General features: G+C 44.2%; 1 protein-coding gene across 1 annotated transcript in view; it reads right to left on the bottom strand.

The window, feature by feature from the left end:
• Window positions 1–22777, bottom strand: part of WWP1 (WW domain containing E3 ubiquitin protein ligase 1) — a 2386594-nt gene that overhangs the window by 1786384 nt on the left and 577433 nt on the right. The window contains exon 5 of the mRNA XM_044065992.1: window positions 10518–10653. Within this exon, the coding sequence (XP_043921927.1) occupies window positions 10518–10653 (136 nt within the window). The remainder of the gene's footprint in view (window positions 1–10517; window positions 10654–22777) is intronic.

The following is a 22777-nucleotide window of genomic DNA, read 5'->3' as shown; positions in this document are numbered from 1 at the left end:
AGGCAGACAAGCAGAAACAGCTGACATGTGCTTTGACACAAGAATAAGCCAAGTCAGCAGAAGCAATTCACACAAGTAAGACAAAACCACTGGGATTCCCCACTGTCAATGGGTCTTATTTTTTTAGAGAGACACCAGAGTGAAAATCTTTTCCACTTAAAAATGAAGATGATTTTCTGGTACAGGGTCTTTCTGGCCCCTTGCAAAACCTTGAGCACATCCTCTAGAATAGGTGTCTGAAGGGGATTAAAATCCTGTCACCCACAGTGTTGGTTGTAGCACTGAGAGGTGTGGGTGTATTAGGGATTATTTGTTCTGTGTGAGTAGTAACTTGTGTTGAGGGGGAACCCAGTGTTGTCTTGGCCAGAACGGAGTCATTAGCAAGATTATTGGTTGGTCCTGTCGAATCTTGAACAGGACCTTTGGTATTAGAGGAAAGGGAGGGAATGCTTACAGATGCATCCCCTTCCAAGAAAAGGAAAATGAGTCTACCTTCCAAACCAGAGGACTTGGGATTCTGGCAAAGTTTGGAAGTTGTCTGTTCAGAAGGGAGGCAAAAAAGTCTATTTGAGAAATACTCCACTGGTAAACTATGTCCAGGAACACGTCCCTTTGAAGCATCTATTTGTGGGACTGAGTTAAGGACCTGCTTAGGGAATCTCCCAAAAGAGATTCTGGTTGGAGAGGAAGCACACTGCCTGAATAATCCATATTTGGTCCCTCCTCGTAGTTCACATACTAGAGGATTATCAAGTTGTCTGTGAACAGATGTAGAGGATCTGGGCAAAGAGGAGGTTGAAATGCTTGTAGCAATGCTCGCATTTTCCTGATGTTGAAGTGTTATGTTTTTTTTCTGAGAGGGAGACCAAATTCCCTGAACTGTCAATTTGCCCAAGGCCACTCCCCAGCCCATATGCCCTAATGCATCTGTGTACAGTTCTAGCACCGAGGAGAGGGAATGCAGCGGTAGTCCTGCATTTAGGTCTATTGGTTGGATCCAACAGAGCAGTTCACTCTTTAGGCAAGGAATGAGGGACTTTGTATTTTAGTAGGTGAGATTGCTGGGTTAACACTGATATAAAGAACTGGAATTTCCTCATGTGGAGTTATGCCACTGGTACCATGGGAATGGCCGAAGCCATGAATCACAGCACCCTGAGAAATTCCCTGGCCATGATGGGAGTCAAGGGGAAGAGTGAAAAAGGACCGAAGGTCCTGTGCCTTCTGAGATGGAAGTGACACTCATTATGTCTGTCTGAATTTGACAACCCAGGAAAATGTGGTCCTGTGAAGGGGTGAGAAGTAGACTGACTTCCTATAGTTGATGGTGCATTCCAGTTTTGCAAGGAGGGAAAAAAGTTATGTACTCACCATAATGTTCCATCCTTGTTGTTCATCTCGCCATTTATTCTTACTGGTTGAGTTCAGACCCAATCCTCGGCTCCGACTCAGCCGCATATTATAGCTCTAAGTCTTTCACTTGGCTCGTGGCTGAACACCTAATCCCATCATGCAGTGTGCAATTCTCCAGATCTTGTTTGCTGCTAACCATAGCCATATGTGGACACTAGTCCTATAACAAAGAATACTTAAAAGGGAAGAAAGTCAGAGGAGCTCCTTGTTCAAGGAGGAAATTCCTCTAGGTTCTCTAGAAGCCTTAAGCAGGGGGAAGATGGGAAGGATCGTAAGAATGAATGGCGAGATGGACAACAAACATGGAACGTTATGGTGAGTACATAACTTCTTTATGTTATGTTGTCCCATCTCTCCTTCATTCTTACTGGTTGGGACAGCGTCCCTAGCACCATATTCCCTGGGTGGCTCATGAGAGTGCACTTTTCAGCACAGTGGAACCAAAGGAGGCCCAATCCACTTTGTGTTGAGTATTAAAGGTGTAAGGTCTTCCTCACATAGGAGCAGCACAAATACTGTCCATTGATAGTCTAGCTAGATAAGCGGATGACATTGTCATGGCACTAGTAGAGTAACCCTTGACTTTGAAAGTTAGTTGTCTGTTATGAGAACTGCAAATAAAGATAATACAATTTGAGAGCCAGTTAGAGAGTGAGACTTTAGAGACTGGCATGACTTTTTTGACTTCTGAAAAAGAAACAACTGATCAGACTTTCTGAAATCTTTGGTTCTATGTAAATAGAAGCGACGTTGTCTATGCACATCTAACTGGTGTAGCTTGTATTCTGCCTTGTTGCCATGATTAGGGAAAAACACTGGCAGCTGAATGGATGGATTTAAATTATTTTGTGAACAAATCTTAGGTAAAAATGATGGGTTTGTCCAGAGAGAGACTCTGTCCTTATGGAAGATCAAATAAGGAGGTCTGATTGATAAAGGTTGCAATTCCGAAACTCTTCTTGCTGATGTAATAGCAACTAAGAAAATTGTTTTCCAAGACAGAAATTTGTGGTCACAAGTTGATGAGGGTTCAAATGGGGGTAAGGTCAGATATGTTAGAACAAAATTCAAGTCCCATGGTGAGAGTGGTTCTTTAATGGGGGGTATTAATAAGCAGGTACCTTTTAGGAACGCTTTATATAATCTGAGTGACATCAAGTTCAAAGTTCCATCACCTATCTGAAAATTTGAGATTGCGGCCAACTGTACCTTAATAGTAGCTGCTGCTGAACCTTGTTGAAAAAGCTCTGATAGGAGCTCAAGAATAGAAGTGATTGGGGCAGAAAAGGGGTCAATGTTTTTAGTCTGTGCCCAGTGTGAGAACCTTCTCCATTTACTAGAATATAGCTTCCTCGTTGTAGCCTTGTGTGAGGATACCAAGATGTGTTTAACTATTGGTGTAAAATTGTGAACCCTGACTAAGTTGGGAACTGGAGTAGCCATACTGTCAATTTGAGGGTTTGGAGTGAGGGGTGGAATGTTCCCAACATACGAGTCAGAAAGTCTGGAACTGGGTCCAGCGTCCACAGTTACTCCTGAAGATGAGACAGCAGGACGGGCAACCAAATCTGACGAGGCCAGTATGGAGAGATGATAATTACCCTGCTTCCCAACGACTAGGCTTTCTGAATGACTTTGGGTATTAGGAGAAAAGGGGGAAATGCATGAAGTAGTCCCGAGGGCCAATCGTGGACAATGCACCTCTTGGCAACTCCCCCGGAGGGAGGATTAGGGCAAAGTAGCTGCATTTCGCATTCATGGGAGTGGCAAGGCTGGCCCCATTTTCAGAATATCCTTTCCGCTAGCTCTTTCTTTAAGGACCACTCGTGAGGCATCAATATTGCTCTGCTCAGCCTGTGTGCAATCACACTGGACTTCCCTAGGATGTGCATTGCTATCAGAAACCACTGGGAAAAGATTGCCCACTGCCATACTCTGAGAGCATCTCAGCAAAGGGGGGGGGGGAGGAGGAGGAGACTTGGTTCCTCCTTGCTTGTTTATGTACCAAACCACCGACATAGTCTGACTGAATTGCAATTGTTCCTAGTGGAAGAGAGTCCTGAAGTGCTTGCAATGCCAAGAGCACTTGTTCTCACCTCTAGAACACTGATGTGCAAATGGGTCTCATGTTCCTGACATGTGCCTTGGACCATCTTCCCCAGATAATGCCCCCCTTTCCCACACCCTGTGAGGCATCCATGGTCACTATTGTCAGAGGTTGTTGTGAAGTAAAGGGTCGACCTAACGTGACATGACTGGAAAGGAGCCACCATCTGAGATCCTTCTTGCATGACTCTAATTCTGATCTGGTGAAACATGGGAAGTTCTTGTAAGGACCACTGAGAAAAAAAGAGCCACTGAAGAATTCTCATGTGCATCCTGCCTACGGGTACTAGAGTTACCATTGCTGCCATGATTCCTAGGACTTTTATAACTGTTTTCACTTTTACTTTTGTCTTTGGCAGGAGATCGGTAATCTGTTGTCTGAGCACAAATTCTTTCTGCAGTTAACTTTGCCATCAGAGACAGTGTCTAGTTCTGCTCATATAAAGGTAATATGCTGAACACTCTGGGGGCTGTAGTGAGATCAAAGGGCAGAGCTCGCAACTGGTAATGACTGACCCCCAGCCGGAAGTGTAAGTAACTCCTTGATGGTCTGTCCATTTTTATGTGGTAGTACACATCTTTGAGGTCTACTGACCACATCCAATTGTCTTACCCTAAAAAGGGAAGAATTGACTGCAGTGTTACCATTTGGAACTTGGACTTCTTTACGAATTTGTTTAGTTTGCTGAAATCCAATACAAGTCAACAGTCCCCTGTTCTTTTCAGTACAAAAATAATCTCGAGTAAGTTCCGAATCCTATTTGGTCTGTAGGGACTTCTTGGATGACTCTCTTGTCTAGCAACTTTTGAATCTCTGTAGTTGTCTGTTCCCTTTGATTGGGTGGAACATCCGGAATCTTTCTGAGTTGTGGGACGGGAAGGCAAAAGGATTTTATACTTTGTACCCATGTGTCTCTCGTGATATCTCGCCAGGCTTTTGGGTACAAAGACAATCGTGTGCCCGACTGCCTCCAGAGTAGGACAGATGGGCCTCCCTTCACGAGTGCTGGAAGGGCCGGCCGCAAAAAGAATCACAGCGGACCCCTTCTGCCTCGTGGACGTCTACCATTATTGCCTCCCCCTCTGCCCTGGGGATGAATTCACCTCGTGTGTCCTGAAAAACTCCCTCGGATGTTTTGAACCACATTTTTCCACCCTTCTCACCCTTAGGATAGGGTCTGGAAGGTACAGAAAAACGTACTCCATCCGCAGAGAGAGTTTTTCCTTCCTGCCAGCATCTGGTGAGTGTGTCTGACATTTGGTCCAAATAATGAGGAACCATCTAAAGAGGCACTGACAAAGGTAGAATTAAAAGGTTACACAAGCGCATCCAGGAGTGTCTCCTTAGGGAAACTCCTGAACCCACTGGCCTGCTCGGTCCACCCACTGCATAGGAGATTAGCCTCATGGAGGAGTTATGGAATTTAAGGTGGACAGCTGAGAGGTTACTTTGTCTGAAACCCCTGGAGCTAGTGAACCTTGGAGAGTATCTTCTAACTCCTTCAGGAGATCTCTTTGTAGCCTAGTGAAGTGCATAAGGTAGTTCAACGATCTAAGGGTAAGTCACTGATTAGAAAATACACTTCGTATATCTGTCCATCATTCAAGACTCCTTGTTCGGTGGATGGACAGAGGAGGATGTTTCAGAAAGTACCTTCTTGGTGGCTGTTGCCACCACCATAGCTTGGACAAGGACGCCTTTAGTAAGAAAGTCTTTGTCTGATGGAGCTGTTATAAATTTATTTGGCCTCTGAGGGACTGGTTCCATTGTGTCTGGTGACTCCCATGCCTTTCGAGTAACAAATTCCATTAGTTCATCAAAAAGCAGAGACACCCAGGAGGCCGAAGGTTGACAGGTACACAGACTCCTTATCAGAAGGGTTGATGGGCTTTCAGTCACCTCTCTGTTTCAGGATTTCTAAGACATCTGCAAAGGAGATATCTTCAGAGAGTGACCATGGGGACACTTCTGACTCCGAGGTCAGTGTCTGAGATGACTGACTCGTCTGAGTCCACATGCTTCCTCTTGCATGTTTCTCTTCCGAGAAGCCTCCTCAGAAGGGTATTCTAGGGAGGTCTTGGGAGAGTGTGACTCTCCTGATGTGGCTCCCCTTAGGCCCGGAATCTCTGCTGTCCTGTGGATGGATGGGTGGTGCAGAGACAGAGACTGGTGTCTTAGGGGGAAGACTACCAGCACCCTTGTGTAGAGCTGTAGGCGGGGACAGCATACTCATCAGCTCAAAAGCAGGTCCCTCCATCTCTAAGGATGCCCCCAGTTCCGAAGAAGTAGAAGGAATCCTTGGCTCCAACGAGACCAGCTCCGAGCCAGATATAGGAGCCGAGCTCACCCGTGCTGATGCCCCAAAAGGTAAGCTAGGAACTGAAGCGAGAGTGGTCCGAACGTCCTCCCCGGAATCAACCGGAGAGCTTCGGCTCCTAGACACCCCAGACGGCACCAAAGGTGTCTGAGCAGACAAGAGTTCCGAAATCTCCTGGATGGGTCTCGGGACTGAAGATTCTACAACAAACAGTACCTGGCACTCTGGCTCCGAAGATCCAGCTTGGCTCGGAGGAGGAATCAATGTGGATGAGAGAGTCTTAGCTGGCCCCGGAAACGGTTGGGTTGGAGACTAAAATAATTTAGCCAGGACCGGCGACTTTAGTAGTCTGCGCACCACCCTACCCACATCATCATCAGATAGGCTTCTGGAGGACCTGGAGGAAATGGTAGGTGAGCGTGATCTCTCCAATATGGGAGATCTTAAGGTGGGGGAGACCGGTAATAATTCAGTGGACCAGCTCCAAAAGCTAGTCTCTCTCGGCTCTGAAAACTGTTGAGCAAATGCTGTGGAGCCGAAGAGATTGATTTGTCTGAAAAGAATTTTGATATTTTCTCTAGTGGTTCTGAATGACCAGATGAGGAAGAAGGTCTTTTAGAAGGTTTGTCACCTTTTGCAGAAGGAGACTTAGTCTTAGAGGAGGTACACTGACTTTCTAAAGCTTCAGAGAATGGAGTTTTCAGTAGCCCTCTGACTATTAATTTATTCTTTCTCTCTTGCAATACTCGTGAACTGAAAGAATGACAGAAGGTACATGACTCCTGAAGGTGAATGGTCCCCAAGAAATGAACACAAATGCTATGACCACCAGTTAAAGGCATTTTTTGCGAACATTTTTGACACTTTTTAATGCCAGACAGCTTTGGTTCCTTCTTCTCTACTTTTCTTAGACATTATGAGAAGGAAGCAGAGACTACAAAAACACTATAAACTGAAAGCACTAACTACAAAAAAATATATATATAAATTGAATAACGCCCATAATATGTCAAGCCTAAACAACACTCTATAAGAATATAAACTCACAGCACATCTATTTATATACATCTGTGTATATATATATATATATATATACATACACATCTCTATATATATATATATATATATATATATATATATATATATATATATATATATACACACACACACACACATATATATATATATATATATATATATATATATAGTATAGCTAATAAAGAAAATGCGCACACACGAAAAAAAAACACTAAAGATCTACGACAGGACAGAGAAGAAAATAGGCCTGCGACTAAAGGCGACGGCCAATTAAGCAGCAATCACGGTAATGTATAGTGAAAACAGCAAACACCAGAAAGAAAACATATCTATATAAATCAGCTATAACTAACTAAAGAACAATAACAGTTAAGAAAATACAAGATATACAAAATTTCCAAAAAAACTTAGCCACGGCCAAGATGAAGAACCTCCGATCTTGTTAAGTGGCAAATGAGATCTGGGAAATCACACACTGCATGACGAGATAGGTGTTCAGCCATGAGCCAAGTGAAAAACATCGAACTATAGCATGAGGGCGAGTTGGAGCTGAGGATCGGCTCTGAACCCAACCAGTAAGAATGAAGGTGAGATAGGGCAACATAACATTGGTGGTTTCCAGGTTGTGGAGTAAAGTGTGGGAAGCTGGGGCCTGTAAGAGCAGGTCTAAGTATGGAAAAATCTGGATGCCCAAAAGTGTGCAATTACTGGAGCCAGGCATTTTGTGAATACACCTGGTGCTGTAGAAAGAACAAAGGGCAAGGCAGAAAACTGAAAGTGCCAGGAAGCCACAGAAAAAGATAAGAATTTCCTGAACCTGGGGTGAATGGGGATGTGAAGGTAAGCATCCTTTATATCTACAGATGACATGTATTCTTGTGGAAGGATAAGGGGGAATAGAGTTTGGAGTGTCAACATTCTGAAGGTGGGATTAAATCTAGTATTGGTTTCCCGGAGCCATCCTTTCTGGGTACTAAGAACATTATTGAATAGAAGCCTTTCCCTCTTGTGGTCTGAGGAAGCTTTTGAATGCAGTCCAGTTGCCAAAGCTCCCAAAGCCTTTGTTCTGAGGGTGGCTGAGAACCCCTAGGCTTCTGCTGTCTCTTGCCTCCTTTCGAGGACTTACCAGAGGAGTGCTGGGTGGGACTATGAACAAAAACAGGCTTAGATGGGAAATTCCTATGAAAGCTGGGCACAGGAGATTTCAGGATGTGTTCCAACTCCTCCAGTTCCTTGTTTTTTTTCCTGTAGGGACTTGGAGACAGACATGGTTGCCTTACCAAATAAGGTTAAATTATCTCATAGTGCATCCATTAACCCAGACTTGAAGTTATCCTGGAGGGGCTGCAACCTGAGCCAGGAAACTCTTCTAAGAATTGAACCCGTAACTGCTGCCTTGGCACAAACCTCCTCAGCATCATAGCTGCATTTAATGAAATGTCTTGCCAGTTGGAAGGAAGCTCTGAGGATAGATAGAGCCAAGGCTTTTCCTTCTGAATCGAGATCTGCAATGGGACTAGATGCCTGAGACAAAAGCTGTAAGGAGTACTTAGTCATGTGCCTGATAACTGATGGCCCTGAAAGCCAAAGTGGCTGAAGTATAGGCATTTTACCCAGTCTCTCAAGGGTTCTACTTTCTTTTTCTGATGGAAGAAGGATGGTAGAGGGAAGCATCCTAGATGGTTTATCTGTAATCACAGAAATGACTGTTCGGTCTGCAGCAGGACACCTAAAGAGGAATTTACAATCCTCAGGGAACTTGTTCAAATGATCTGGGTCTTCGGGGCTGGGCCTAGGAGTCTGGGGTTTGTGAAGCATTGTGAAAGGCATACTGGAATGCACAGGTGGAACTGCAGAGGAGCCGGGCACATCAACTTGTAGAAGTTGACAATGTCTTTTCTGGACATCAGAAATTTGGGAAGTGCCTCACAGTGTTCTCCCATTTTCAGGGAAGTCAGCATCAACTAACTCCTCTTCAGAGGAAACATATTCCTGGGGAGAGGGAATTTGCATAGAATAATCCAAAGATTCTTCTTCAGAGGAAAATTTATCAGAAGAGTCATTATCCCTAATTCTTTTCTGAGGAGGTTGGGGAGCAGTTGTAGGAGGAGGATGAGAGGATGGCAGCTTGAGCGCTGTGAAGACCTGAAACAAGCTTTGAGAAAAGGCCTGCTAATCAGTAGGGGCCTCTCTGGCAGGGGACAAATGCTTGTTTGTTTTGTTTTTCCTTTGCAGGAGAAATGATCTTATACAACATCTGAGGACCAGATGGAAGCCTACATTCAAAAGTGTCCGACTCAATCTCTTCTCTTGCTAGAGTGCAAGGTACTCTCTTGGACCCTGCATAATTTTGAGCCTAGGATTCCCCCCCTTTGACATCCTGATCAGATGTCTGTTCAACCTCCACAGATAAGGTAGCAGCCGAAGTTAAGGCGACCTCATAAACGGGCTTGGCCTGTGAATCCGTGCCTGAAGTCGGACGAGCTTCCAGTTTGACAAACACCTTGGGAGAAATGTCTAATAGTGGAGGTGCAGCGGAAGCCGTAGGCAGAAGTTTCTTGGCCTTGTGTTTCACTGGCTCGGCATTGGACCTTAAGGTATCCTCCATATGCTTAGCCAGCAACTTAAGCTGTTGGTTGTCTAAATAACTAGCAAGAGAGGACAGCCTGCTTCTAAGGGTCTTAAGTACGAAGGACTGGCAAATGGTACAGGACTTGTGGTCGTAGAATGGCTGTCCTCCTGTGGAATTCGTCTTCCACACTGGCACTTACCCTTCTTGGATAACATAACCAAAGCAGCAGTAAGAGAAAATATTCCCCAATGGGGCACTTCATCTGGCAAAAGGTTGATGTTGCAAATGCTGAAAATCAGATCAATTGGAATGGCGTTCTGTTGGCAGAAAAGTTCTGAGTATGGCATGTACGTATGTCACTTTTATGGCCTACATCCGAAAACAGCTTATATGTGACGCCCCCCATACCCTACAGTAGCATAAGGCTTTTGTACACTGGCTGACATCGGGTCTCCTTCAAACGGGAGATCCCTCAGGTTAAGAATACTGCAGCAAATAAGTGAACAGAAGAACATCTGTGTCTGACATACAGATGGCAGAAAGGTCAGTGGCTATGGGTGGGGACTTAAATGTGAAAGAGGAAAGTAAACAAATGTAAAACCCATAACCTCACTACATAAAAATATTTTGAGGAGGAAAAAAAAATAAATAAAAGACTGCACCACCATTACAATCTGGTCTGAAGTATGTCATGTTTACCTACCGGGGAAAACAGCTGAAAAGCTACACTAATTAAACTCTCTCTGAGACTGAGAACTAGTTCAACTCTTTCTGAGACAAAGAACCAATGATACTGGACAGCATCAAAATTTTCAAGGAGTTGCCACCTCTCTAATCTGGACTTCTGAGGAAGAGACTAGCAAATACAGACTGATAAAAAAGAACCATACAATAACTCAAAATGTGAAACACTACACTGAACACCCTGATATTGTCTAACATATGCACACCACAAAATGATGATGGGGATGCCACTCCAAGGATTAAGTCCTGTGTTGGGTCCCAATACTTTTGGTAGCATATGCTACAAAGTCATTGTTAAAAGTAAGATATTTCAGGATTTTACTTACAAAGTCAAGTGTTCTTCCCATTTTGGGTTACAGGAACTATTTGCTTTTGCTGTTTTCTTGGTTTCTCTTTCTGAACTGATTTCCACATAGAGTGCATTAAACCAGTGTTTTTTCTTTTTCAGTTTGGCACAAGAAACTGTAGAAAGACAAAAGAAAATTTAAAACCTCCTGAAAAATATACTTTGCTCATAAGTGTAACACAAAGGACTAAATACATTTCTTTGTCAACATAAATAATAAATGATGTGTATGGTTTTGACAAATGGAGTGCATTCTGTAGTTGAGGGTTGTGAAATATTCTAAAAAAAATCATTGCAAGACTTCATATGGATACAGATACATTGTTTTATACTGCTAGGTGTCTCTAAGCAGTCTTACATAGCCATTTGGATACTCTCTTTTTCCATCTGTTTCATCTAATAGCAACTATTTCCACCAAAAAGTAAATATTTTGCGTTTTTTTCAAGCTGACCAAACTAAAGTATCACTCATGTTAGTGATATATGCACTATTCACAGTTGTGTACTCACTCAGTCCTTGCAAATGATCACCTTGATGTTATAACTGCATCTATCAAGAAATGGTCACAAAGTGAACTTTATACTCCAAAATATACGAGGATAACAGAAATAAATGTTAATGTAAATGGCTAACAGAAACCATTAAATGATTTTAATACACAATAGTAAGGTTTCTCACTCTCTAAGTAAACCCCATTAACTGCACCAGTCCTTCTGCTTTGACCATGAAGAGTTAACTGTGGTCATTATTAGTTTTTCCTAGTGAAAACAAAAGTATTACCTATGCTGGTTAAACAGGATGATGCCTTGGAATTTACCCATGTGCAAATCACCACAGAAAGTCCATACCATATCCTAGTGACCTACAGGTCACTGTCCATACATACACTGCCTCATACTCACAGGCACAACAATTCCTGGACTAACACAAATACCCTTAACCAGATTGAGCGTCACCCACCAGATGTTCAAACATACTGGAACTGGTACTCAGAGATAAGGGAGACCACCACTAGGCCCCCCCCCCCTCCATTTCACATCTTCACTAGTAGTCTCCTAAATAAAAAAAACAAATTGGTAATCACAATAAACCCTGCAAGGTTAAGTTATTCCAAAACAAACTACACCCTATTTAAGCGATAGTATTTCAAAATTCAGTGGCGCTCACAACCCAAACTTCATAGCAACCTGTGCTGAATTGTTCGCACAGCCCCTGTACAACCATGTAAAATGGCTGTATAGAGGCTGCTGTACCTACTACAAGTAAGCCCAAAAACACAACTCTAAAAACAAAACACACTGGTAGAATCCTAACCTTAATAAGGTACAACACAAATATGTCCTCCCAGCAGTCGAGTGGCGTTTGAAAGACATGCATGAATGAGCATGCCTTCGTTGAAGGTTGGGTGTTGAGCTGGCACCTCGTCACCATAAAAATCGACTGCCAATCAGCGGAATGGAGTTCTGCTGTGGCGACCCCTAACCAGCAAAAGCCGAAAGAAAAAAGTACAGTTGTGTACCTACCATAAATGTAGATGTTCGAGTGTATTCACTGTTGCAGTCATTACTCTTGGGTTATCCTGCTGGCAGGCTACCCGCAGTTGGCCAAAATTCCAAAGTCTAGGTCCGGCGTCGATTGCTGTCACCTCTTCCCTGACGTCAGTGCGCCAGGGGTATAAAAGATGCAGCCGATGCCATTTTCTTCAGTTTTTCTTGCCCCAGATGTCAGGTGCCCCCAAATTGATAGGCTGAAAAAATATGCCAATAAGTATGCATGGACAAAAATAACATTTCCTTCATCTACAACCAAATACACCACATAGGTTGTATAGGATAGAGAAGCACAGATAAGTCCCAACAAAGAAAAGGGGGATGGTGGGTGGGTAACCTGGACTGCAACAGTGAATACACTCGGACATCTACATTTATGGTAGGTACAACTGTACTATGTTCATCGTGTTTCACTGTTGCAGTCATTACTCTTGGGTTGAATCCCAAAGCTGAGGATGGGTGGCTGGGCTAAATAGGATTAGGAGAGGCTACGAGGCCCTGCAGAACTGAGTGGCAAAGCCTGCTCTGGATTTAGAGTAAAGAGGTAAGTGGTAGTGCTTTGTGAAAGTGTGCACTGAACTCCAAGTTGCAGCCTCTAAGATGTCTTTGGTTGGTACTCCTCTAAGGAAGGCTGCTGCTCTGGTAGAATGAGGCCTAATGCCCTTAGGCACTGATTTGCCATGTTGAAAATAGCAGAAACGGATGCAATGGACTATCCATTTAGAAATGCTCTGTTTTGAGATAGCCTTTCCTTGTGATCCTGCAGCATATGTCACTAAAAGTTGCTCAGTCTTTCTGAAAGATTTAGTTCTGTCCAAGTAGAAGCGTAACTGCCTGTGTATGTCAAAAGAATACAGAATTTTCTCACCCTTGTTCTGTGGGTTTGGATAAAAGGTAGGCATAAATGTTGGGTTTGTCCTCAGAGAAACCCTGTCTGGATGAAAAATGATAAAAGGTTCCACAGCCATGAGTGCTTGTAACTCAGAGACTCGTCTTGCAGAGGTTATTGCTAGGAGCAGAGCTGTTTTCCAGGATAAGAATTTTATATCAGCTGTTGAGGCTGGCTCAAAAGGAGGCAGTGTGAGTTTTTCCAAAACATAATTGAGGTCCCATGCCGGAATTGGTGCTCTCCTTGGAGGCCTGATGTTTTTGGCCCCTCTGAGGTACTGCCTTATTAAAGGATGGGAAAAGATAGGTGGCTCCATATTGTAATGGGATGAAATGGCAGAGGCATGAATCTTAATCAATGAGAAAGAAAGGCCTTTGTTCAGCATCTCAGTTAGGTATTGTAAAATCTGAGGGATATTTGGTACACTCGTGTCAATGCCTTGTTCCTGGTTCCAAGCACAGAATCTCTTCCATTTTACTGCGTAAGATTTTCTGGTACTGGGCCATCTGGCCTCCAAGATAACATCCTTAACAGCTTTTGAAAGAGGAGTGTTCTGAATGGCTACATTATCCACCATGCTGCCAGATTTAAGGTCCTGAGTTGGCTGTGCAGGACCCGATTGTTTTGTTGAGTCAGCAAGTGAGAAGTTTGAGGCAATATCCATGCTGGACCTTGAGACAAGCTCTTTAGGATTGGGTACCAGTGCTGGCGTGGCCAGTCTGGTGCAATCTGTACAATTTTTGGCTTCTCTTGTCTGACCTTTAGGAGTACCCTGGGAAGGAGAGGCAGTGGAGGAAAGGCATATACTGTTAGATGTTTCCAGCTGAAGGATAGGGCGTCCACTCTCCATGCTTGCTTGTGATAAATCCTTGTTCAAAATCTCTGCAATTGGCAGTTGTGAGGGGAGGCAAATAGATCTATGTCTGGGCATCCCCATTTCCTTGTTATCATGCTGAAGACTTGTGGATCCAGTTTCCGTTCATGGGGATCCATGAGGTTTCTGCTTAGTTCATCTGCCAGAGTATTTGTTTTTCCTGGCAGAAATTGTGCCTGCAGGTGAACTTGATAAGCCAAAGCTGTGTCCCATAAGGTCATTGCTTGTCTGCATAGGGGGTAGGAATGTGTACCTCCCTGCTTGTTTATGTACCACATGACCGTAGTATTGTCTGTCTTTATCAGTAGCTGTCCTGGTTGAAGTAGATCCTTGAAAGCTGTCAGGGCATTTTGAACAGCTAGCATCTCTTTTTGATTGATGTGAAGATGCATCTGGCTTGCAGGCCATGTGCCCTGAATACATTTTCCTGCCATATGGGCCCCCCAGGCATAATCTGATACATCCGTTGTCAGTGTCTGTCTGGCTGTGGGTAAACTGAATGGCAGACCCTTGTTGTGGTGACAGGCTTCTGCCCACCATCGTAACTCCTGTTGCAGGCAGAGAATGAGTGTAATTACTGTCTCCAGGCTGTGGCAATGCTGAGATCAAACACTTTTTAGATACCATTGTAGTTTCCTCATATGCAGTTTGGCATATGGAATTAGTAGAATGCAAGATGCCATGAAACCCAAGGCCTGCAGGATTTTCCTTGCAGATAAGTGGGTTTTTGTTGCCAATTTTTTGAAGTAAGAAGTCAGTTGTTTTTGTTTGCCTGGTGTGAGATAAGCCATCTGGGCAGTTGTATTTAAGCTTGCACCCAGGAATATTATCTCTTAAGAGGGCACTAGTTTTCATTTCTTTTTGTTTACTGTGTACCGTAGGCCAATTAGTAATCTTTTTACAAACGCCAGATGCTTTAGAAGAATGTCTTTGTTCTCTGGTTGAATAAGGCAGTCGTCCAAGTAGGGATATATTTGAATTCCTCTTTGTCTGCAAAACGCAATTACTGGTGCCAGGCATTTTGTCAAGACCCTGGGCGCAGTAGATAAGCCAAAGGGCAGTGCAGAGAATTGGTAGTGCACTGAGCCAGCTATGAATCTGAGGTATCTTCTGCAAGACTGTCTGATTGGGACATGCAGGTATGCCTCTTTTAGGTCCAAAGTTACGAGCCAAGCCTTCTAGCCCAGCAAGGGCAGTAGCTGCTGAAGAGTCAACATCTTGAATTTTGGAACTTCCAGAAACGTATTTAGTATAGACAGGTCCAGTACTGGTCTCCAGGTTTTGTCCTTTCTGGGCACTAAGAAATGTCTGGAGTAAAATCCTTGTCCCTGCTCTTGTTGTGGTACTTGTTGAATGGCCCTCATGTCCATGAGGGCAGTAATTTGCTTTTGTGCCTCTGCCCATTGATTGTGTGGCAGGTCTGGCATACCTTTTGACCTTTGTAGGGTGTGAAAATGGAACTTGTAGCCTTGGGACACTATGTTCAAGACCCATTTGTCTTGGGTAACCATTTGCCAATTTGATGAAAAAAGTGCTAGTTTTCCCTCTAAGGGGGCTGCCAAAAGAAAAGTGCTTGGATCAGGCAGAGGAAAGTCATTGGGACTGTTTCCTGTACAGTTGTGATTTGTCTTCTCCACTTTTGGAGGTAGGACCACCCCATTGTTTAGGCCTGTATAAGCCTTGGGGCGGAGATCTCCCTCTGGGATACCTGTATCTGCCTCTTTGTGGTCTGTCTGACATTGGAAAGGACCAGTTTTTAGAAGGCCAGTTCCTGCTAAATCTGGGTGGCTGTACCTGTAAGAAATCCTTAACTGTCTGCATGGATTTTACTTTATCCTCCATTTTTGTCAACACCTCTTCTAATTTAGTATCAAACAAAGTATCATGCTGTAAAGGAGCATCTAATAATTTTGCTTTAACATGATCAGGCAGATTCTGTTCCTTTAACCAAGCATGCCTTCTAATAACAGAAAGTACAGAAGTGTACCTACCATAAATGTAGATGTTCGAGTGTATTCACTGTTGCAGTCATTACTCTTGGGTTATCCTGCTGGCAGGCTACCCGCAGTTGGCCCAAGTTCCAAAGACTAGGTCCGGCGTCGGTTGCTGTCGCCTCCTCCCTGACGTCAGTGCGCCAGGGGTATAAAAGATGCAGCCAACGCCATTTTCTTCAGTTTTTCTTGCCCCAGATGTCAGGTGCACGAAATAAGTAGGCTGAAAAATATATCAATAAGAAATGGACACAAAAATAACATTTCCTTCATCTACAACCAAATACACCAAAAAGGTTGTATAGGATAGAGAAGTGCAGATAAATCCCAGCAAAGAGAAGGGGGAAGGTGGGTGGGTAACCTGGACTGCAACAGTGAATACACTCTAACATCTACATTTATGGTAGGTACACAACTGTACTATGTTCACCGTGTTTCACTGTTGCAGTCATTACTCTTGGGTTGAATACCAAAGCTGAGGAAGGGTGGCTGGGCTAAATAGGATTAGGAGAGGCTAAGAGGCCCTGCAGAGCTGCAATGGCGAAGCCTGCTCTGGACTTAGAGAGGCAAGTGGTAGTGCTTTGTAAAGGTGTGCACTGAACTCCAAGTTGCAGCCTCTAAGATTTCTTTGGTTGGTACTCCCCTGAGGAAGGCTGCTGAAGTGGCTGCTGCTCTGGTGGAATGAGGCCTAATGCCCTTAGGCACTGATTTGCCATGTTGTGAATAGCAGAAACGGATGCAATGGCCTATCCATTTAGAAGTAGTCTGTTTTGAGATGGCCTTTCCTTGTGATCCTGCAGCATATGACACTAGAAGTTGTTCAGTCTTTCTGAAAGCTTTAGTTCTGTCCAAGTAGAAAAGTAACTGCCTGTGTATGTCCAAAGAATGCAGAATTTTCTCACCCTTGTTCTGTGGATTTGGGTAAAAGGTAGGCAAGTGAATGGTTTGATTGAAGGCCACAATGGACACAACCTTAGGCATAAATGTAGGGTTTGTCCTCAGAGAAACCCTGTCTGGATGAAAAATGATGAAAGGTTCCACAGCCATGAGTGCTTGTAACTCAGAGACTCGCCTTGCAGAGGTAATGGCTAGGAGCAGAGCTGTTTTCCAGGATAAGAATTTAATATCCATTGTTGATGCTGGCTCGAAAGGAGGCAGTGTGAGTTTTTCCAAAACAAAATTGAGGTCCCAGGCCGGAATTGGTGCTCTCCTTGGAGGCCTAATGTTTTTGGCCCCTCTGAGGTACTGCCTTATTAAAGGGTGAGAAAAAATAGGTGGTTCCGTACTGTAATGTGCAGAAATGGCAGAGGCATGAATCTTAATTGATGAGAAAGAAAGGCCTTTGTTCAGCATCTCAGTCAGGTATTGTAAAATCTGAGGAATGTTTGGTACAGTCGTGTCAATGCCTTGTTTCTGGTTCCAAGCACAGAATCTCTTCCATTTTTCTGCATAAGACTTTCTGGTACTGGGCCTCCTGGCCTCCAAGATGACATCCATAACAGCTTTTGAAAGAGGAGTGTTCAGAAAGGCTACATTATTCGCCATGCTGCCAAATTTAAGGCCCTGAGTTGGCTGTGCAGGATCTGATTGTTTTGTTGGGTCAGCAAGGGAGAAGTTTGAGGCAATATCCATGCTGGACCTTGAGACAAGCTCTTCAGGATTGTGTACCAGTATTGGCGTGGCCAGTCTGGTGCAATCAGAATCATTTTTGGCTTCTTGTCTGACCTTTAGGAGTACTCTGGGAAGGAGTGGCAGTGGGGGAAAAGCATATACTGTTAGATTTTTCCAGCTGAATGATAGGGCGTCCACTTTCCATGCTTGCTTGTGGTAAATCCTTGTGCAAAATCTCTGCAATTGACAGTTGTGAGGGGAGGCAAATAGATCTATGTCTGGGCATCCCCATTTCCTTATTATCATCCTGAAGACTTGTGGATCCAGTTTCCATTCATGGGGATCCATGAGGTTCCTGCTTAGTTCGTCTGCCAGAGTATTTGTTTTTCCAGGCAGGAATTGTGCTTGCAGGTGAACTTGAAAGGCCAATGCTGTGTCCCATAATGTCATTGCTTGTCTGCAGAGGGGGTAGGAATGAGTACCTCCCTGTTTATGTACCACATAACCATAGTGTTGTCTGTCTTTATGAGTAATTGTCATGGATGAAGCAGGTCCTTGGAAGCTGTCAGGGCATTTTGAACAGCTAGTATCTCTTTTTGATTGATGTGAAGATGCATCTGGTTTGCAGGCCTTGTGCCCTGAATATTTTCCTGCCATATGGGCCCCCCAGGCATAATCTGATGCATCTGTTGTCAGTGTTTGTCTGGCTGTGGGTAAACTGAATGGCAGACCCTTGTTGTGGTGACAGGCTTCTGCACCATCGAAACTCCTGTTGTAGGCAGGGAATGAGTGCAATTACTGTCTCCAGGCTGTGGCAATGCTGAGTCCAAGCACTTTTCAGATACCATTGTAGTTTCCTCATATGCAGTCTGGCATATGGAATTAGTAGAATGCAGGATGCCATGAAACCCAAGGCCTGCAAGATTTTCCTTGCAGATAAGTGGGTTTTTGTTGCCAATTTCTTGTAGTAAGTAGTTAGTTGTTTTTGTTTGTCAGGCGTGAGATAAGCCATCTTGGCAGTTGTATTTAAGCTTGCGCCCAGGAATATTATCTCTTGAGAGGGCACTAGTTTTGATTTCTTTTCGTTTACTGTGTACCATAGGCCAATTAGTAATCTTTTTACAAACGCCAGATGCTTTAGAAGAGTGTCTTTGTTCTCTGCTTGAATTAGACAGTCGTCCAACTAGGGATAAATTTGAATTCCTTTTTGTCTGCAAAACGCAATTACTGGTGCCAGGCATTTTGTAAAGACCCTGGGTGCAGTAGATAAGCCAAAGGGCAGTGCAGAGAATTGGTAATGCATTGTGCCAGCAATGAATCTGAGGTATCTTCTGCAAGATTGTCTGACTGGGACATGCAGGTATGCCTCTTTCAGGTCCAAAGTTACTAGCCAAGCCCTCTTGCCCAGCATGGGCAGTAGCTGCTGAAGAGTCAATATCTTGAATTTTGGAACTTCCAGAAACGTATTTAGTATAGGTAGGTCCAGAATTGGTCTCCAGGTTTTGTCCTTCCTGGGTACTAGAAAAAGTTTGGAGTAAAATCCTTGCCCCTGCTCTTGTTGTGGTACTTGCTGAATGGCCATCATGTCCATGAGGGCTGTAATTTGTTTTTGTGCCTCTGCGCATTGATTGTGTGGCAAGTCTGGCATGCCCTTTGACCTTGGTAGGGTGTGAAAATGGAACCTGTAGGCTTGGGACACTATGTTCAGAACCCATTTGTCTTGGGTAACCATTTGCCAATTTGATGAAAAAAGTGCTAGTTTTCCCCCCTAAGGGGGGAGTCAAAAGGAAACTGCTTGGAACTGGTAGAGGAAAGTCATTGGGACTGTTTCCTGTAAGGCTGTGATTTGTCTTCTCCACTTTTGGAGGTAGGAGCACCCCATTGTTTAGGCCTGTATGAGCCTTGGGGCTGAGATCTGCCTCTGGGACGCCTGTATCTGCCTCTTTGTGGTCTGTCTGAGACTGGAAAGAATCAATTTTTAGAAGGCCAGTTCCTGCTAAACCTGGGTGGCTGTACCTGTAAGAAATCCTTGACTTGTCTGCATGGATTTTGCTTTATCCTCCATTTTTTCAATACCTCTTCTGCTTTAGTACCAAACAAAGTATCATGCTGTAATGGTGCATCTAATAATTTTGCTTTAACATGATCAGGCAGATTTTGTTCCTTTAACCAAGCATACCTTCTAATAACAGAACCTGTAACAGCGGCCCTGCAAGAGGCCTCCAGTGAATCATTTGCATGCAATAAATCCTGCAATTCCTTGTTCTCTGAACATTCAGTATTTGTCAACATTTTCTGTTTAAGTAGTGACATTAAATATTGCTGATATTTAAGCATATGAAATTGACAATTTAAAGCCCTTACAGCCAAGGTGGCAGAAGTGTATACTTTTTTCCCCCCATCTGTCTAGAGCCCTAGAATCCCTATCAGGGGGGACAGGGTTTTTTGCAGTGGAAGCCTTAACCCCCCTTGGGACCCTGAAATATAGTTTTGGGTCTGGAGCGGGGTTTTTATATAGGAATTTATGAGACTCCGGGACCCTGTAGTATCTGTCTGGCTTAGCAGGTGCAGGGGGTAGAGAGTCAGGGGATAGTCCGGACTCTGAAAATACATCATCTACAATGTCTAAAACAGGAGGAATGCCAAGGGGTCTATGCTGAGGAAGAAGCAGGAAGTCTCTGAGCCTTTTCTTGGACTCAGAATAATCTTGGCTCTCCCAGTGGAAATGCTCCCTCATAGTATGCAGTGTTTCCCTAAAGGAGCAGTCCTCAGGAGGACAGGCTAAAGGAATGTATTCTTCAGCATCAGAATCCCCATAGAGAAGCATGGAGACATCCTGTTCAGAAGAGGAATCAGAGGAAATAGATACCTGATCAGAAGAATCATACTCTGTCTCTTGCCTAGGCCTCTTATCAGGAGGGGGATGGGAGCCCCTGATCAAAGTAATTAGGTCTTCGGCCATTTTGAGCATCTGTTTTTTAGGCATGGAAGTCTGAATAGGAGAATGCTGTACTTGTTTCTTTGTCTTTAGAGCTGCTTTACTCTTTGCCTTGGCTTAATAAATAGTTGTGCAGGTCTGAACACACCCTCAGAAGCCAATGCCTGCTCAGTGGCTCCAGACCCATCTGAAGGATTGATTTCCGAGTGTCCAATACCTTGAGTATCCAGAGACCCAGTCGGCTCCACATGGGAGATGGTAGTGGCCTGTGGCTCTGAAGTAGCGGGTGCCAGGGGCTGCGAAAGTGTCTCACTGAGAACCGGCGAATGGCCTAGAGGAGGCTTCATCGTCGGTTTTGGACCTCGGATGCCTACCCTTGTTCCTTGTGTTTTTTGTAAACTCCGGTTGTCGGCTGTTCCGCCGGCATTATATAATTAAATCTTCGGCCAAAGTAATGAAAAGCAAAATCGAACCGACACTTGATAGTGTGTTGGTTGAATCTAGCACAAAACCGACAGCTAGCAACGTTGTGATCAGGGCCTAGGCAAGGAATACAGTAAGAGTGAAAATCCTTATGAAGTATTTGCTTCCCACAAGAAATACAATTGTTAACTTTTTCTGACATTGGTCTGGAGCAAGAAAAAAGTTTCCCCAACGGGGTACTTAGCTTTAATGAAGACTTCGGTTCTGAAATTCAGCTTTGAAAATCTCAGGAGTCGGCTGACCGGCACTTGCGAACTGCTTTTGCTTCGGGCACCGCACGGCAAGAAAGACTGAAGAAAATGGCGTGGGCTGCATCTTTTATTCCCCTGACACACTGACGTCAGGGAGGATGTGACAGCAACCGACGCTGGACCTAGACTTGGAACTCGGGCTGACTGCAGGTAGCCTGCCAGCAGGATAACCCAAACATAATGACTGCAACAGTGAAACACGAACATCGTGCAACAGTGGCCCTGCAAGAGGCCTCCAGTGAATCATAACCACATTGCAAAGTATGCTTTTCCACTTGTTCAGCTACATGCAATAAATCCTGCATTTCCGTGTTCTCTGAACATTCAGTATTTGTCAACAATTTCTGTTTAAGCAGTGACATTAAATATTGCTGATATTTAAGCATATGAAACTGACAATTTAAAGCCCTTACAGCCAAGGTAGCAGAATTGCAAACTTTTTCCCCCATCTGTCCAGAGCCCTAAAATCCCTATCAGAGGGGACAGGGTTTTTTTTGCAGTGGAAGCTTTGACCCCTTTGGGACCCTGAGATATAGTTTCTGGGTCAGCAGCGGGGTTTTTATATAGGAATTTAAGAGAATCCGGGACCCTGTAGTATCTGTCTGGCTTAGCAGGTGCAGGGGGGTAAAGAGTCAGGGGACAGGCTGGACTCTGAAAATACATCGACAAGGTCTAGAACAGGTGGAATAGCAAGGGGTCTGTGCTGAGGAAGTAGCAGAAAGTCTCTGAGCCTTCTCTTAGATTCAGAATAATCTTGGCTCTCCCAGTGGAAATGCTCCCTCATGGTATGCAGGGTTTCCCCAAAAGATTAATCCTCAGGAGGAGAGGCTGAAGGAATGGATTCGTCAGCATCAGAGTCCTCATAGGGAAGCATGGAATAATCCTGTTCAGAAGAGGAATCAGAGGAAATAGAAACCTGATCAGAAGAATCATATTCTGTCTCTTGCCTAGGCCTCCTATCAGGAGGGGGATGGGAACCCCTGATCAAAGTAATTAGGTCTTCGGCCATTTTAACCATCTGTTTTTAGGCATGGAAGTCTGAATAGGAAAATGCTGTACTTGTTTCTTTGTCTTTAGAGCTGTTTTAGTCTTCGTCTTTGAAGCTGTAGATGGCTTAACATATAGTTGTGTAGGTCTGAAGACACCCTTAGAAGCAGATGCCTGCTCAGCAGCTCTGGACCCATCTGAGGGAATGATTTCCGAGTGTCCAATACCTTGAGTTTCCAGAGGCCCAGTCGGCTCCACATGGGAGTTGGAAGCAGCCTGCGGCTCTGAGGTAGCGGGCGCCAGGGGCTGCAAAAACGCCTCACTGAGAACCAGCGACTGGCCTAACGGAGGCCTCGCCGTCAGTTTTGGACCTCGGATGCCTATCCTTTTCCTTGTCCTTGCGTTTTTTGTAAACTCCGGTCGGCTGTTCCGACAGCATAATATAATTGAATCTTTGGCCAAAGTAATGAAATGCAAAATCGAACCGAAGCTTAATAGTGCGTTGGTTAAATCTAGCACAAAACCGACAGCTAGCAATGCTGTGATCAGGGCCTAGGTAAGGAATACAGTAAGAGTGAAAATCCTTATGAAGTATTTGCTTCCCACAAGAAATGCAATTGTTAACTTTTTCTGACATTGGTCTGGAGCAAGAAAAAAGTTTCCCC

The sequence above is a fragment of the Protopterus annectens genome, chromosome 3.part0 (assembly GCF_019279795.1).
Source record: "Protopterus annectens isolate FY-2018-M chromosome 3.part0, PAN1.0, whole genome shotgun sequence".
Taxonomy (NCBI): domain Eukaryota; kingdom Metazoa; phylum Chordata; order Ceratodontiformes; family Protopteridae; genus Protopterus; species Protopterus annectens.
This window is presented reverse-complemented; position numbering and strand designations above follow the sequence as displayed.